The sequence below is a fragment of the Gopherus evgoodei genome, chromosome 2 (assembly GCF_007399415.2).
Source record: "Gopherus evgoodei ecotype Sinaloan lineage chromosome 2, rGopEvg1_v1.p, whole genome shotgun sequence".
Lineage (NCBI taxonomy): Eukaryota > Metazoa > Chordata > Testudines > Testudinidae > Gopherus > Gopherus evgoodei.
This window is the reverse complement of record NC_044323.1, coordinates 251,497,351-251,514,282: the sequence shown is the minus strand read 5'-3', so window position 1 is coordinate 251,514,282 and position 16,932 is coordinate 251,497,351. Positions and strand designations below refer to the sequence as shown.

The following is a 16,932-nucleotide window of genomic DNA, read 5'->3' as shown; positions in this document are numbered from 1 at the left end:
GCTGGTATTTTTTAAGTGTTTTCAATGTCAACCTTAAGCAGTAGCTGAAAGCAGCTGCTAAGATACAATGGTATTAACAGCTGTTTTTAACATTTTCTTTTGTGGCAGTTATCTTCAATTCATTTTATTGATTGGTTTTTACAAATCACAAGTGAATACAGAAATCAAAGACAAACATTGTGCAATGTACATCTAATATTCATGTTCTTTGTAACAAGACAAAGCAAATTCCATCACATAAAAGCTTTAAATGTTCCAAATTTTATTTCCTCCTCCTTGATGCACATACTGATTGTCCACTGGTGCTGAGCCACGGGGTAATAGAAAGGACATACAATTCCAATCAGAAACACAATGTACTTGAAACGGCGGGATTAGTATATGCAATATTCATGAGAACTTAAGATGCAGACCACTCACTTACTGACATAAATAATACAGCAATTGTAATTAAAATGCTAAGCAAAAAAATATATATTAGTTTGATTATTTTAAACTGACAGATGTCTTTATCATTCTTCTAATTTGACAGGATGACAAATGAAAGCTAAGCACAAATACAATAAGTGCAAAATGAAATTTCTCAATGGATATGCATTTAGGGCCAAATTTTCAAAAGGCAGTGGGGCTTAGAGCATCGGCTAATCAAGAAAGGTCTTTAAGGGGGGCTTGAGTTAAGAGAAAACCAGTATGTGCGGTTATTTTCTTCTGTGGAAGCTGACTAGAATGAGCCAGAGTTTAGACTTTTAACATTTAACAGATATTTTAAAAGCATTTTAGACCTTTATTTAGATTTGACCAAAGCAAGCCTAGCCTTCCAACTCTGACTGAGAGAAATGCTGTTATATGTATTTGACCCACAGAGAGAGAACAATATTTACATTTATGTTTCTATTTTATAATACACACACTCTGGAGGTGTCCACATTCCCCCTGTGTATGTAGAATCCTTTCCAGCTGTGACAGAGCTACCACATATTCTCTTAAATGTGTCATTTTGAAGAATCATGCAGCTGACATTGTCTATTTAAGTCTCTGCCTAGTATATCTCAAAACAATGAATACAATGAATTTGCATTATTAGTTGCTTCTGGTTCTTTATCGCTTCAGACTTTATGTAATGAGATTCCCTGAAGTAAGGGATGTTATTGCACTCTTTTATACAATTACTTTCAAAACCCTTTCTTATCAATTCAGCCAGGACCACTATAGAGAAATGTGCCCTGAGATTTCAAGGACATAAACACCTGTATCTCCTCTTGATTCTCAAATGAGATTAGTGGAGCAACCACACACTGCTCCGCATTACTGAAAAACAGGCCACTAGATAGTATGTTTCCAAGTACAGCCTTCTTTGCAGATTTTCTAGAATTAACAGGATAATTTTCAAAAATAGTCTAATTCTGGATGTTTATGAAACCTAAATGGTACATGCACATGGCATGTGTGAATAAATAAGGTAGCCAAGCATCTAATTCCTCTGCTCTGAGCATGAACATTTCAATTGTTGAGTTTCCTAGAAGCTGCAAAGGCCAAAACTAGGTGCACAAACATAGAGAGGCTGAGTTGGGGCCCTTTGAAAATTTGACCCCCACTTTTCTAATTAACCATGAGGTTTGATCCTATTTTGAGTAATAACAAAACCAATCTATTAATCCTTATAAAATGTGAGATCTCCATATTCCTCAAGAAAACAGCACTTGAACAACATATGTCTAAGGGTGGGATTATCAAATATGCCTTAGTCATAAAAGTCCCATTAAAATGACTTACAATGGGACACGTGCATCCAAATCACTAAGGCACTTGGAAAATTCCACCCTTAAAGATGTGTTATTCGAATGCTTTCTTAAGCTATCCATATTCACTGAAAGAGAAAATACTACCTTTGAAAGCACAACATTACTCACGTCAGGGAGCACTCCTATTTGGTTTCTTGACAGGCACAGCATTCTGAGATTCGTCATGTATCCAATCTCTTCAGGCACTGTGATGAGACAATTGTGGGATAGATGGAGTTCTGAGAGCTTTTGCAAGGAACATAGTTCTTTAGGAATGCTTTCTAGCTGGTTATTGTTTAAAATCATGTTTTCAAGATTTTCTAACCTGCAAAATTAATAAAGTATTTCAGTGTACAGCCATGGTACGTTTAATATATAGTCTACAATATGTATCAATTTATTTAAACTTTTACTGTAGAATTTGCTGTACATGGATTACTTCCATTTTTTGTTATATACTTTTATATTCAGTAACATTTATATAAACTGAACTCTATGCTAGCCAACTGTTAAGGGCTAACCCTAGTGAGTAATTGTTAAGGGTTTTCATACAATCACAGAATCATAGGACTGTAAGGGACCTTGAGAGGTCATCTAGTCCAGTCCCCCTGCACTCATGGCAGGACTAAGTATTATCTAGACCATCCCTGGAAGGTGTTTGTCTAACCTGCTCTTTAAAATCTCCAAAGACAGAGATTCCCCAACCTTCCGAGGGGACTTATTCCAATGCTTATTCCAAATCTTGACAGTTAGAACATTTTTCCTAATGTCCAATTTAAACCACCTTTGCTGTAATTTAAGCCCAATGTTTCATGTCCTATCCTCAGAAGTTAAGGAGAACGCTCTCCTCCTTGTAACAACCTTTTAGGTACTTGAAAACTGTTATGTCTCCACTCAGTCTCTCTTCTCCAGACTAAACAAACCCAATTTTTTCAATCTTTCCTCACAGGTCATGTTTTAGACCTTTAATCATTTTTGTTGCTCTTCTCTGGACTTTCTCCCATTTGTCCACATCTTTCCCAAAATGTTTTAAGTATATTTTTAAAGTATCCATCTGTATAAAGTAATTAATCACAAACTGTTTGCTTTTATTAAAGGTTCCAAAAACAAAGGAATTGACCAGAGATGTTAACAGCATAGGAGAAAATGCAGTCTGAATTCTGAACATATATTATTTTTATATCCACTCTATTACTAATATATATTAAATAAACTACGGGCTTGTCTACACTTATAGTGCTGCAGCTATACTACTGTAGCATTTAATGAAGACATTACCTATGCTGAGGGGAGAGCTTCTCCCGTCTGCTTAGGTACTCCAACTCCCAAAGAGACAGCAGCTACGTCGAAGGACAAAGCCCTCCTGTCAACATAGCGCTGTCTACACCAGGAGTTATGTCAGTATCCACACCCTGAGCGACATAGTTATACCAACATATATTGTCGTGTAGACCAAGGCTTAGTGTGTTCGTGAGACACACATGCTCACCCTGCAGCAGTCAATGCAACAAGTCGTGGAAGCCAACCAGTGGCTAGGGTCAGGTCTGCTCCTGCTGACCAGCCAGCCGGTGCCGCTGGGGCTGTTCCCGCCGCTGGCCACAGCTGAGGCTGGGGCTGCTCCAGCTGGCCGGCGCACCTGGGACTGGAGCTGCTCCCGCTGACCAGGTGCATTGCTCCAGCCAGCCTGCCATCATGGCTTGAGTACTCTAGCTGGCTGGCCACTGGCCAGCCAGCAGAGCTAGGGTTAACGGTTAGGGTGGTTAACCGGTGAGACTAATGCTTACTGTTTAATCATTTAACTGTTTACTATTTTCCATCCCTAATTTAGCTATATCAGAATAAATGGTCAGTTTTCAGAATGGAAGAGAGGTAAATAGTGGTGTCCCCCAGGGTCTGTAGTGGGCCCAGTCCTATTCAACATATTAATCAATTATCTGGAAAATGAGGTAAACAGTGAGGTGGCAAAATTCGCAGATGATACATAACTTCGGCAAGACTATTAAGTCCAGGCAGACTGCGAAGAGCTACAAAAGGATTTTCTGAACACTGGGTGACTGGCACAAAATGGCAGATGAAATTCAATGTTGATAAATGCGAACTAATGCAGATTGGGAAAACATAATCCCAACTATACATATAAAATGACAGGGTCTATATTATCTGTTACCGCTCAAGAAAGAGATCTTGGAGTCACTGTGGATAGTTCTTTGAAAACATCCACTCAATGTGCAGTGGCAGTCAAAAAAGCAAACAGAATGTTGGGAATCATTAAGAAAGTGATAGATAAGACAAAAAACATCATATTGCCTCTATATAAATCCATGCTACGCCCACATCTTGAATACTGCGTGCAGATGTGGTCACCTCATCTCAAAAAAGACATATTGGACTTGGAAAAGGTGCAGAAAAGGACAACAAAAATTATTAGGGGTATGGAACAGCTTCCATATGAGGAGAGATTAATAAAACTGGGACTTTTCAGCTTGGAAAAAAGATCACTAAGGAGGGATATGATAGAGACCTATAAAATCATGACTGGTGTGGAGAAAGTAAATAAGTGTTATTTACTCCTTCTCATAACACAAGAACTGGGGGTCACCAAATGAAATTAATACGCAGCAGGTTTAAAACAAACAAAAGGAAGGGTTTTTTTTCACACAACACAGTCAATCTGTGGAACTCCTTACTGGAGGATGTTGTGAAGGTCAAGCCCATAAGAGGGTTCAAAAAAAGAACTAGATAAATTCATGGAGGATAGGTCCATCAATGGCTATGAGCCAGCATGGTGTCCATAGCCTCTGTTTGCCAGAAGCTGGGAATGGGCAACAGGGGATGGATCACTTGATGACTACCTGTTCTGTTCATTCCTGCTGGGGCACGTGGCATTGGCCACTGTCAGAAGACAGGATACTCGGCTAGATGGACCTTTGGTCTGACCCAGTATGGCAGTTCTTATTGGTGCATAGAGCTTTATATAACCTGAACTTATATTTTCTTCCTCTTACTCCTCTTTCCAATTTTTTTTTTAAAAAAAGATTCTATCACTAGATTCTTCCCATTTTGAGTACATAACATGGAACATTTTGTATTTGAACGTACAAAAATCATTAATTACAAACTACATGTGTGGGTCAGAAAAGGCAAATCAAGAAACTGGGGACAGGAAAATCAGACAAAAATGTCAGAATGTAATCATGATTATTTTAAAATCATTTCTTGCTTTTCTGCTAAAATGGTTCTTAACATTTTCCAGTGTGGAAACATCTTGAGCCAAATTCAACACTGAAATCAATGGCGTTACAACCACATACGAACATGGTCCTGTGTGTCTGAAACAGGGTATGTTTTGACAGGATAAGATTACTTGAAATGTTAGTAAAGATTTTATACTTTTCATTCCAACTTAATGTTATTCTTCTTGAACATACTGAACATTTTTTTCTATACAGTTAAGACCATTTTGATGTGCTTACTTGGTAAAATAACTCCTGTTCAAAATGCACTGAAGAAAATATACACCATCACACTAGGAAAATCACAACATATTCACCCAACTACAGAATAGGCAGAGGAACTTCTTGGTCAGAAAAACTTGACTAATTAGAGGCCAAAGGGAGTGTATCCTCCACAATATTTATGACACTAACTTTTAGTCTACAAAAGACCTCTTTCATCCTCTCCAGCTTCTCTGACATCCATAATATCCTTCAAGCTCATAAAAAAATACAGTCGTGAGATCCTCATCTTTGCCCCATCTAAGTCATCCCCTGTCCTTGAATCCCTCGACTTCAAAGATTCGTAGATTCTCAGGCCAGACAGGCCCACTGTGTTCATCTAGTCTTGATCCCTTGTATATCACAGGCCACATAACTTCCCCAAAATAATTCCTAAAGCATATTTTTGCCTTCCTAAAGCACTGGTTTGTCCTTCCCCATCACATCAAATTCAAACTTCCAGTCCAGGGGTAGGCAACCTATGGCATGTATGCCGATTTTCAGTGGCGCTCACACTGCCTGGGTCTTGGTCACCGGTCTGGGAGGCTCTGCATTTTAATTTAATTTTAAATAAAGCTTCTTAAACATTTTAAAAATCTTATTTACTTTACATACAACAAAAGTTTAATTATATATTATAGACTTATAGAAAGAGACCTTCTAAAAACATTAAAATATATTACCGGCACGCAAAACCTTAAATTAGAGTGAATAAATGAAGACTCGGCACACCACTTCTGAACGGTTGCTGACCCCTGTTCTAGTCCTTACCTGTAAGACCCTGCAAAACTCTTCTCCTGGGATCCACTCTTCATCTGGAATTCAGCCCTCCCAAACTCCCACCTTTAGTCTGGGTTTTGGGGCTTTTGTGTTTTTTTTTTTATGTTAGACTGCAAATCTCTAGAGAAGAAACCATGACATCCTCCTATACAGTACCTAGCCTAAGTGGCACAATCATAATAATAGCATAACCCAGGTTATGCTTCTTAATCTCACAAGTTTAATTTTTGCAATAATGTTCACAATGTAACATGCTGAGGCTTTCTTGAAAAGTTCTTGGTATAAAAGAAGATTGGGATAAAAATTAGAAAGAAATAGTATAGCTGTACCTAGTTTCATTCACTAAAGCACAAAAAATGAGATATAGATGGTAATAAGAAACAGTACACCGCTCCGATTTTGTTCAGCATATTTTAAAAGATAACACACAAGCCAAACTGTTCAAAGAGAATATTTAAAAGATTTCTTTAGTAGAATTACTAGCAGGAAGGCCTGCGTGAGGGAACCAAGTCAGAACCCTAACTCTCAAAAGATTTACAAAAAAGTATTTTGAGACAATTATATTCCATTCCTGAGAATGAGGAGGACTTCATATTGCATCCCTTCCCAGAAAAGTATCAAAAAGGTAACCTGACTATCTAAGAGTGAGTATATATAAGGGAAATGAGCACTTTAAAAACAAAAAAACACTTACAGATTTTATTTCTTGGTGCTCAATTGTAAATGAAAACGTAGCAGAAGCTCTCCCAGCAGTTGAAATTAGTGGTTTGTCAAAATGATAACCATAGGCAACTACTGCATCTAAGGTCCACAAAGACTGTACATGAATATAATGTGTACAGTATATAGCCAACACAGGGTAAGCTACATAATAACCAAAATTACCTGTGTATTTCTGGAGGAAGATATTTAAGCTTGTTGTTGTTCAGATTGAGAAATATCAGTTTTTCTAATCCATCTGTAAGAAATACATTCTTATCTAAATCAATATAAAATGTACATTTTTTATTCATCTTTACACTCACTCCCTCTTGGTCTTCTCCTTAGACACACACATAATAACCCCCATCTTGCAGGTTATCAATCTACTCTCTTTACTTTCCCCAATGTGCCTTGCAGAGTGCTTAAAAGGCAGGCATTTATAACAGGTGAATATCCTGTCAAATTACTAGATCAGCTGATGGGTAAAGTTTAACTTCCCTAAATTAACATACAGTTGCTGCAGACTTTAAGTATGTACAATTTATATTGAAGTCAATAGGAGCTTTGCATGTGGAAGGAATGTAAAATTACTAGGATTTTGTTAAGGTGAGGTAATATCTTTTACTGGACCAACTTCCACTGGTGAGAGAGACAAGCTTTCAAGCTACACAGAGCTCTTCTTCAGGTCTGCCTGGGAAAGCTATGCACAGTGTCACAGCTAAATATAAGATCCTTTGAGCATATTCTGTGATATCTGAGTGCTTGGCTGTAAATAATAGTTTTCTTGGTGTGTCCCACAGACCAGGACACATCAACTCAAAGCGGCATCAGACCCTGCCAGAACAACAGATGCAAAACCTGCAAACATATCTCAGCTGCTATAATGATCAACACCCCCCACAATACGCCTATCAGGATCCCTGTGTCCTATACATACCTATCACAACATGTGGTGTACCTTGTCCAGTGCACAAAATGCTCCAATAGCAAGTATGTGGGCGAAACCGGACAGTCACTAGGCTCTCAAATGAACTCATGGCGGAAAATGATTAAAGGAAAAAACACCATATAACCTAAGTGTGAACACTTTTCACAAAGCGATAACTTTCCCTGACCTATCAGTCCTCATCCTCAAGAGAAACTTATACAACACTTCCAAAAAATAAGCCTGGGAGCTTAAATTCATAACTTTGCTAGACACTAAAAACCACGATCTTAATAAAGACACTGGATTTATGGCTTATTACAACAATTTGTAACTGAGCAATCCCCCTTTTATGACTACAGAACTGTTAATGGGCCACTTCACCCTAAATGGTCCCTTAGAATATGTACTAACTACTTATACTATTTGTTCCATCCTGTAGTTAACTGTGATACTCTGCATACTTTTCCCAGACCAGAAAAAGAGCTCTGTGTAGCACGAACACTCGTTTATTTCACTGACAGAAACTGGTCCAATAAAAGATACTACCTTGCCTCCCTTGTCTCTTTCATATCCTGGGACAAACATGGCTACAACAACACTGGATACAAAAAAAAAATTTGACACTTTTATATATATTCTTTCAGAAGATAGACACTGTAAGGATAATGAATCATTGCTCTTTCATAACTTATGTTGGTAATGATGCAGTATACTGACTTTGGGGTGCAATTATTCCATCACAGAAAGATAGCATACTTAGGGCACGCACCTCTTTTTATGATTTACCATAGTTACTTTCTTGCTTTTTTTGCAAATAGATGTTAATAATAGCTGTCATTCATTCATTCATTCATTCAGCTATAAAGTAGACCTGTATGAAAACTTTGGCTTTGCACAGATTTTTTAGAACATTTTCTCTACTTTTGAGCTGTGAGGTTATTTAATCTTGCCATGATGATAGGTGGTTTCATTTGGACTTGTTGTACAGCTCTGCCTCAATATGTTATAAGCCAAGAAGGGACCACTGTGATCATCTACTCTAACCTCCTGCATAACAGACAAGGAAATTTTTGCTTCCTTGTGAAATATCTACCATAGGCAACTACTGAAGGCATAACATCTCTAGTTCTATCCGAGATGGCAAAGCTTAGGTGTGTAAGTATTTCAGAGAATGTTGTTACGGAGAATTTAGTCAGACTGTTGCTAATGCTTGCTGTTACCACTTCAGTGGCACCGGAATGGGGGGCCCAGAGGGCCACGGCCCTCCCACTCGACGGGGCAAACCTCACCCCCTTTCCCTCCTCTTCCTCCCAAGGTCCCATGCCCCCAGCCAGGCCAGCAGCCATGGAGCCCAGCCAAGTTATGGGAGCCGTGCAAACTCTTCACCTGCCCTCGGTGGGGAGGGGCTGAAAGCAGCTCCCAGGCCATGTCCCCACTCACCAGGCTCCCCGCCTGGCCCAGGGCAGATGCAGGTGGAGGGTCCACGACTCTGCACCGGCTCCCCACAGCTGCTTGTGTGGCTCTCCCCAACCTGGCTCCAGCCGGGGGCGGGGAGTGCTTCAGAGTCGTAGCCCATCTGTGGTAAAGCTGTGGTAAGGCAGCTGTGGGGATCCGCGGCATGGACTCTCCACCTGCTCTCCTCAGGCCCCCTGCACCGCGGGTAGGTGGAGGGTTGTCGTGGCTCCCCATAGCTTCCCGCATGGCTCTTACCATGGCCAGGTTGCAGCTCCAAGGCACTCCACGGCTGGAGTCGGGTCAAGGAGAGCCGTATGGGCAGCTATGGGGAGTCTTGGCCCCTTCACCTGCCCTGGGCATGGGGCCTGAGACACAGGCAGGGGGTTGCTTTTGGCCCAGGCCCAACCCCACCGCAGCTGGGGGAGGGGAAGCTTCCTAGCCCCCCTCTGACTTCCAGCTTGGCATGGGGCAGGGCCTTGGAGGGTGGGAACCCTGCTGCTCCTCCCCCCCACACACACTTTTGGGAAGGCTCCAACACCGTTGCCACTGGTCACATAACTAATTTAACCAGGCATATAAAGAAAACTGACAACTGCATTAACAGGTAACTTTTTATTCCAAACATTACAATTTTCCATACAGAGTAATAAGTTTATAAAACAGGTATGAAAAAAACCACACACTTTACCAAACAATCCTGTTCACTCTGAATATATAATATAGATAATATATTATTATAGTTTAGGTCTAAAAACACTCTAATTACTTAATTGTCTGTTTTGATTTGACATTGACTTACCAAATATTGTGGGTGATATTGTAGTAATTTTATTTCCAAACAAGTGAAGTTTTTGCAGTGAACTGAGATATTTAAGCTGTTCTGGAACTTCCTCAAAGATATTGTTTCCCAAATTTAGTTCCGTCAACTAAAAAGAGATATTTATAAATATTCTTACACACTGTATCCTCCTTAGCAAAGAAAGACTGAAAAATACAAGCTGATCATATTTTAAACACAAGTGTCCAGGAAATTAAGACCTTTATTAAATATCCCTTCTATTCTCCCTATATTACAGAAAATCAATGCATACATTCAAAGTACATATAAATAAAATAATTTCATATAGCATAAGAGTATTTTCAGGAAAATCCCATTTTACGCTTCTAATCAGTTAACATAAAACAACTAATTAAGCTGCCAGCAAAATATATAACAAACCAATAATACTAAGAAAAGCAGCTGGATTCTGTTCTCATTTACGCAAAATGCACAATAACTCTCTTGAAATCAATAGTTACTGGTGTAACTAACAGTTTTACCTTGGAATTTCAATAATTTCTGAAGGGATGAAGGTGAAGGAATGCTCAATCACATCAAGGAATTAGTGTAGTTTATTTAGTACATATACATATTTGCACACTCAAAGCTAATCTTCACACCCCAGAAAAACTCACATACCTTACACAGATTACGAAAATAAATTAGGGCTGTCAAGCAATTAAAAAAATCACGATTAATCGCACTGTTAAACAATAGAATACCATTTATTTAAATATTTTGGATGTTTTCTACATTTTCAAATATATTGATTTTAATTAGAACAAAGAATACAAAGTGTACAGTGCTCATTTTATATTTATTTTTTATTATAACCTAATACAGTAACTCCTCACTTAACGCTGTAGTTATGTTCCTGAAAAATGCGACTTTAAGTGAAATGATGTTAAGCGAATCCAATTTCTCCATAAGAATTAAGGTAAAGGAGGGGGTTAGGTTCCAGGGAATTTTTTTTCACCAGACAAAAGACTGTATTATATATACACAAACACACATACATACATATACACACACACACAAAGTTTTAAACAAACAATTTAATACTGGTACACAGTGATGATGATTGCGAAGTGGAAGAGACAGAGGGTGGAATATTTCCCTTACTGCTAAATGATGAACTAGCAATTGGCTGAGCTCTCAAGGGTTAACTCCCTCACTCTATAAGGCAGCAGGAATGGAGGCAGTATGTGTTAGAGAGCATTTCCCCTTTAAGTGCACTGCCTTGTTAATTACATCAGCTTGTTGAGACCGCCCTCCACCCTGAACCCCGAGGTGTCCCCCCTGCTCTATGGAAGATGGGGTAAGCAGGGTGAAAGAACAGCGGGGAGGGGGCCACCCTGACATTAGCCCCCCTTTTCCTTCCCTCCCCTCCTCCTTCCACCCGCCCCGCCCGCATAGCAAGCAGGAGTCGGGGAGCAGCTCCAAAGCAGAGGGCAGGAGCAACATATGGCAGTGGGGGGAGGGACAGCTGAACTACAGGCAGCTGCTGCACAGGGAACTTAGGGGAGCGGGGAGCTGATGGGGGAGCTGCCGATCTACCCTGGTTTCAAGCCTCCACCAGTTAACTCTACCGGGCAAGCAGCAAAGTAGGCAGCTGCCAAACGATGTTAGAAGGGAGCATTGCACAACTTTAAACAAGTATGTTCCCTAACTGATCAGCAACATAATGACGAAACAACATTAAACGGGACAACTTTAAGTGAGGAGTTACTGTACAAGTACTGTAGTGCAATCTCTTTATAATGAAAGTTGAACTTACAAATGTAGAATTATGTACAAAAAATAACTGCATTCAAAAATAAAACAATGGAAAACTTTAGAACCTACAAGTCCACCTGGTTCTACTTCAGCCAATCACTCAAACAAGTTTGGTTACAATTTGCAGGAGATAATACTGCCCCACAGCTTGTTTACAAAGTCACCTGAAAGTGAGCATGACACTGTTGTAGCCGGCATCACAAGATATTTACATTTCAGATGCGCTAAAGATTCATATGTCCCTTCATGCTTCAACCATCATTCCAGAAGACATACGTCCATGTTGATGACAGGTTCTGCTCAATAATGATCCAAAGCCGAGTGGACCGATGCATGTTCATTTTCATCATCTGAGTCAGATGCCACCATCAGAAGGCTGATTTTCTTTTTTGGTGGTTTGGGTTCTGTTCTTTCCGCACTGGAGTGTTGCTCTTTTAAGACTTCTGAATGCTCCACACCTCGATCCTCTCAGATTTTGGAAGGCACTTCAGACTCTTAAACCTTGGGTTGAGTGCCGTAGCTATCTTTAGAAATCTCACACTGGGAACTTGCTTGCATTTTGTGAAACCTGCAGTGAAAGTGTTCTTAAAATGAACAACATGTGTCATCATCCAAGACTGCTATAACATGAAATATATGGCAGAATGCGGGTAAAACAGAGTAGGGGACATACAATTCTTCCCCAAGGAGTGTCAGAAATTTAATTAACACATTTTTTTAAACAAGCATCAGCAGCACGGAAGCATGTCCCCTGGAATGGTCGCCAAAGCATGAAGGGGCATATGAATGTTTAGCATATCTGCCACATAAATACCTTGCAACGCTGGCTACGAAAGTGCCATGCAAACGCCTGTTCTCACTTTCAAGTGACATTGTAAATAAGAAACAGTCAGCAGTATCTCCCATAAATCTAAACAAACTTATTTGTCTTAGCAATTGGCTGAACAAGAAGTAGGACTGAGTGGACTTGTAGGCTCTAAAGTTTTATGTTGTTTTGTTTTTGAGTGCAGTTATGTAACAAAAAAATGTACAATTGTAAATTACACTTTCAGGATAAATAGATTTCACTACAGTACTTGTATGAGATGAATTTAAAAATATTTCTTTTATTTTTACAATACAAATATTTGTAATAAAAATAATATAAAGTAGGCAATGTACACTTTGTATTTTGTGTTCTAAAAAAATCATTATATTTGAAAATGTAGAAAAATATCCAAAATATTTAATAAATTTCAGTTGGTAGTCTATTAACAGTGCAATTAATCATGATTAATTTTTTAATCCATTAATTTTTTGAGTTAATCACTTGAGTTAACTGTGATTAATCGACAGCCCTAAAATAATCTAAAACCCAGAGGCTGACACAGATAAACTCTAGGATGCAACAATGAAGAGATTTTTCCAGAATCTCACACATTGAATAGCAAAGGGTCTGCCTCAGGACAACATCTCCAGATTACATTGTGGGATGATCAGTACTTCCCCATGTCCCCTCAACATAGAGTAAAAATCCTTTTTAAAATAATGGAAAATATATGCATTTGTTTTCTTGCTACAGTTACAGGTTTTGAGCATTTTTAAAGTAAAGCCGTTTGAATTTTACCAGAATGTTTTTAAAAAATGGTTTAAAGAAATGTGTATATTAAACCCACGCTGAACTATGATAAAGCCAAATTTAAGCCTGTAGTCAAACTTCCACTATCAAGTTTCTGATCCATTAAAAATACAATCTTCGAATGGAAAACTGCCACACCCTAGCTACATATATGGTAATAAACAGTATGAAACTATTCCCCACCATACATACATAGTACTCAGCACATTCCATGTGATCCAATAGCTTGTTAATTTAATCCTTATTTAATGTGATCAAACCTCAAGAACCAAATAATTTGTATTACAAATACAGTTTCCACTTGTCATCTCAATTAATTCTGGATAGATTAGATAGGTATTACTGAGCAATTCAGTCACTAAACATAGATATTTGCCATTAACCAGGGTGTTCAAAAATCTGAATGACACCAAGGAGGACCTACAATAAGAGATGACCAACTAAAAATTAGGGTTTTGAGACAATGTGTTTTTCTAACTGTATGCACCTTACTGTTATGCTATATTGTCACGACTGCCCACTTATTTCACCTAAAGTTAGGAAAAAAGTTTATTAAAACATGATGCAAATAGAAGTAAGACTGATCCCAGCCTCCTGCACTTTCTAGAAGTTTCATAGGGAGGGGGCTTGATGTCAGCTAGCAGCTACAGTCAAACGAGCTCTGCACCACCTGAGGTCTGAGATAAGTAAGCTCTTCTTTCCACATCCGGAGTTGCCATAACTCCCATCGCGGCTTTTGACATTTTTAGTTCTTATCGAGAAAAGGGGCCTGGATTATAAAACGGGACAGGGCCCCACCGCCTCAACTAGCATGACTCGCAGACTAAGCTTTCTATGAGCAGGGACTCAAACCCAGGTCTCCCACATGGCTAAAACTGTACCAGTGAGCGACCCAGGCGGGGAGCAGGCGAGGGACGGCAGCGCCGGGAAGGCGCTGGGGAGACAGGGGAGCGGCACGGGCACGGAGGGGCAGGCCAGTAGCGATGGGAGATGCTCAGAGGCCGTGCCCGGGGCGGGTGGGTGCGCGGCTGCAGCCCTCGCGAACCGCAGCGGGCAGGCTCTATGCGGGCGGGCGGGCTCTCCGGCGCCTCCGTAGCTGAGACACTGGGCTGCTGAGGCCGCATCCGCCCGGCTACACGCTGGGGCCAGGGCAGTGGCAGCCGCCTGCGGGGCCTCACCCGGCTCAGGCCGCCCAGCTCGACGGGCAGACAGCGCAGCTGGTTGTCGCGCAGGCTCAGGGCCCGCAGCCCCGGGAGGCTCGCCACGCCCTGGGGTACGCGCTGCAGCCGCATCCGGCGGAGCGACACCGAGCGGGTCCCGCGTCCGCCCCGCCGCGCCCGCAGCAGCAGCCGCTCCGCCATGGCCCTAACGCTTGACCGTTACCTAGCGCGCCGCAGCGCATGCTCCGGGACTGCGCGCCGCTACCCTCAGGCGCGCTAACGCTGCTCGCCGCTTCCCGCTCTCCGGGCTGAAAGCCGAGGGACGCGCAGGGCCGAAACTACGCGTGCGCAGTGCAAGCAGGAGCTGGAGGGAGAGGGGCGAAGTCATGGCCGGGAGTAGGAGCCGGGGCTAAGAACACGGTTGAGACACAGCCTGGCAGTGGCAGAGGGGGCCAGTGAATCCCAATGGCGTGAGCCCGAGGCTGCGGTGGTTACACAAATTGAATGCGGGGGGCAGTGATGCCCCCGGGCAGGGCAGCAGCTCTCAGCACTCGCTTCCCAGCCCTGTGGTCCTGAGGGCAGCGTGCAGGACCCTTCCCGCATCCCCAGTGCAAGGCGGCTCGCCCCTGGCTGATGAGATATACTGAGTGAGCTGCCACAGGAGACTTGATTCCCTGAACTATTTGAACCGCCATCCCCCCCCCCTCCAAAAATTATAATTCTCAGACACTTTTTTAGTGTAAACCAAATTTCATGCCTTTAAATTATTTACTTTTTAAAATGTTATTTTACTAGTCTTAGCACAACTTTATTAACCTTGATTACCAGTATGCAGAGGGCTGTCATTATGCTATTTATATTTTAATAACAATCATTGCAAATAATAATTGCTAGTAGCTTCAGCAATCACATCTCTGTTTCTAGTATAACACTTCCTATTTGTAATATTAGTTTGTAATTCTAAATTTTTGTTCCTTACTCTTGTGTATAAACTTATTCTTCAACACTAATTGATTTCCTGGACTGGTCAAAACTTCTTCAGTTTCCTTTGATATACCAAGGGGGATTGCCTTTGTCAATGGTTATTTTGCCTCTCTATCCAAGACCTTGGTGTTTTTTCACATCACCACATGGGGGTACCATTTGGTTCCCAAATATCAACTAAACGCCAGATTTTTAAAGGTTGAAAGCATCTAGATGCTTTTGAAAATCCCACTAGTAACCTAAAATGTAAGGTGATCTTGCTCTCTCTGCCCTGCACTACTCAGGACCTATTTCATGATCAGGAGAATGAAGACCTGTCATGGTAGATACTGCTGTGCACATAGAGGATAGTGGCCTAGCTGTACAGCCATCCTCTTGATAAGCAATGTATATAAAATGGTGGCACTCTTCTTCCATTATAATTAACCCACTGATGAACATTTTTGGTTCTTTAACTGTAAAGATCCCTCTTTGAACTCAGCCTCTACCTGCTCACTAACCGCATGTGATATAAACCTTGTATTTTACTAACTGCTCCAGATTTAACTTACAAACACAGCATTGTCTCTTACATCTTTCTTGTATTATCACTAAGTCCATGACTCTGACATCCACAAAGCTGCAAGGACACAGTCTGATAAGGTGCAACACAAATATTTTCAGTTTACTTAGAACATTGTAATGTTGTGTCTCAGCACACATGCAAAATGCAAGGTTGTTCACCTCTCATCACAGTGGTAGCTAAACCAATCAGAGCTCAAGGGGGAAAAAATTTATCTGCTTAAGACAGCCATATTACATCAGTGGCTGATCAATGCAAGAACATGGCCTGTCTCTCCTGTGAGGGCTGGTTTTACTGACAACACACAGAAGTGTTTTGAAAAGGAGAACACTGACAATCTTATAAAAGATCTAACAAAGCCAGGCACATACACTATATTATGGACACATTACAGAGACTCAAGGCTAAATTCACAAAGGTACTTCGCCAACTAAGTCTGAGTTTAGCTGCCTAAGTCCCTGATTTAGTCTCCACTGTGATTTCCAAATCTCCCACCAATCATTTTAGATACCTAAACTCAGCACCTATGCTTTCAGGGTAAAAGCTCCCTAGGTGTCTTAAGTTTCTGCCTCTGAGCATGTGCACTTCTGATTTACTTTAACCATCTGAATGCCTGTTTCCCACCTAAGCCTCAGAGTGATTCACAAACCAGGGAAAATATGAAGGCAAATACCTATCTTGAAATTAGGGCCTGATCTGGTAGGTATACTCAGAGGCTACCGTCTGGATTGGGTCCCATTCATAATCTGTCCAGAGGATATAGTGTTACCATTCAGCTTATAAATACCACTTTATAACCTAGTATTAGAGCAGATACCTAGCATGTAGGAGACCCACACCACAATTCTCCCCTCAAGCAGAGGAAAATAATG

At 40.8% G+C, this 16,932-nt stretch overlaps 1 protein-coding gene across 1 annotated transcript in view; it reads right to left on the bottom strand.

Moving 5' to 3' along the window:
- The window catches only part of LRRC69 (leucine rich repeat containing 69), a 38,860-nt gene extending 24,145 nt beyond the window's left edge, over positions 1-14,715 (bottom strand). Inside the window, 4 exon segments of the mRNA XM_030553433.1 lie at positions 1,911-2,106; positions 6,941-7,013; positions 9,940-10,066; positions 14,533-14,715. Coding sequence (XP_030409293.1) covers positions 1,911-2,106; positions 6,941-7,013; positions 9,940-10,066; positions 14,533-14,715 — 579 coding nt within the window.
- Positions 14,716-16,932: the final 2,217 nt, after the last annotated feature.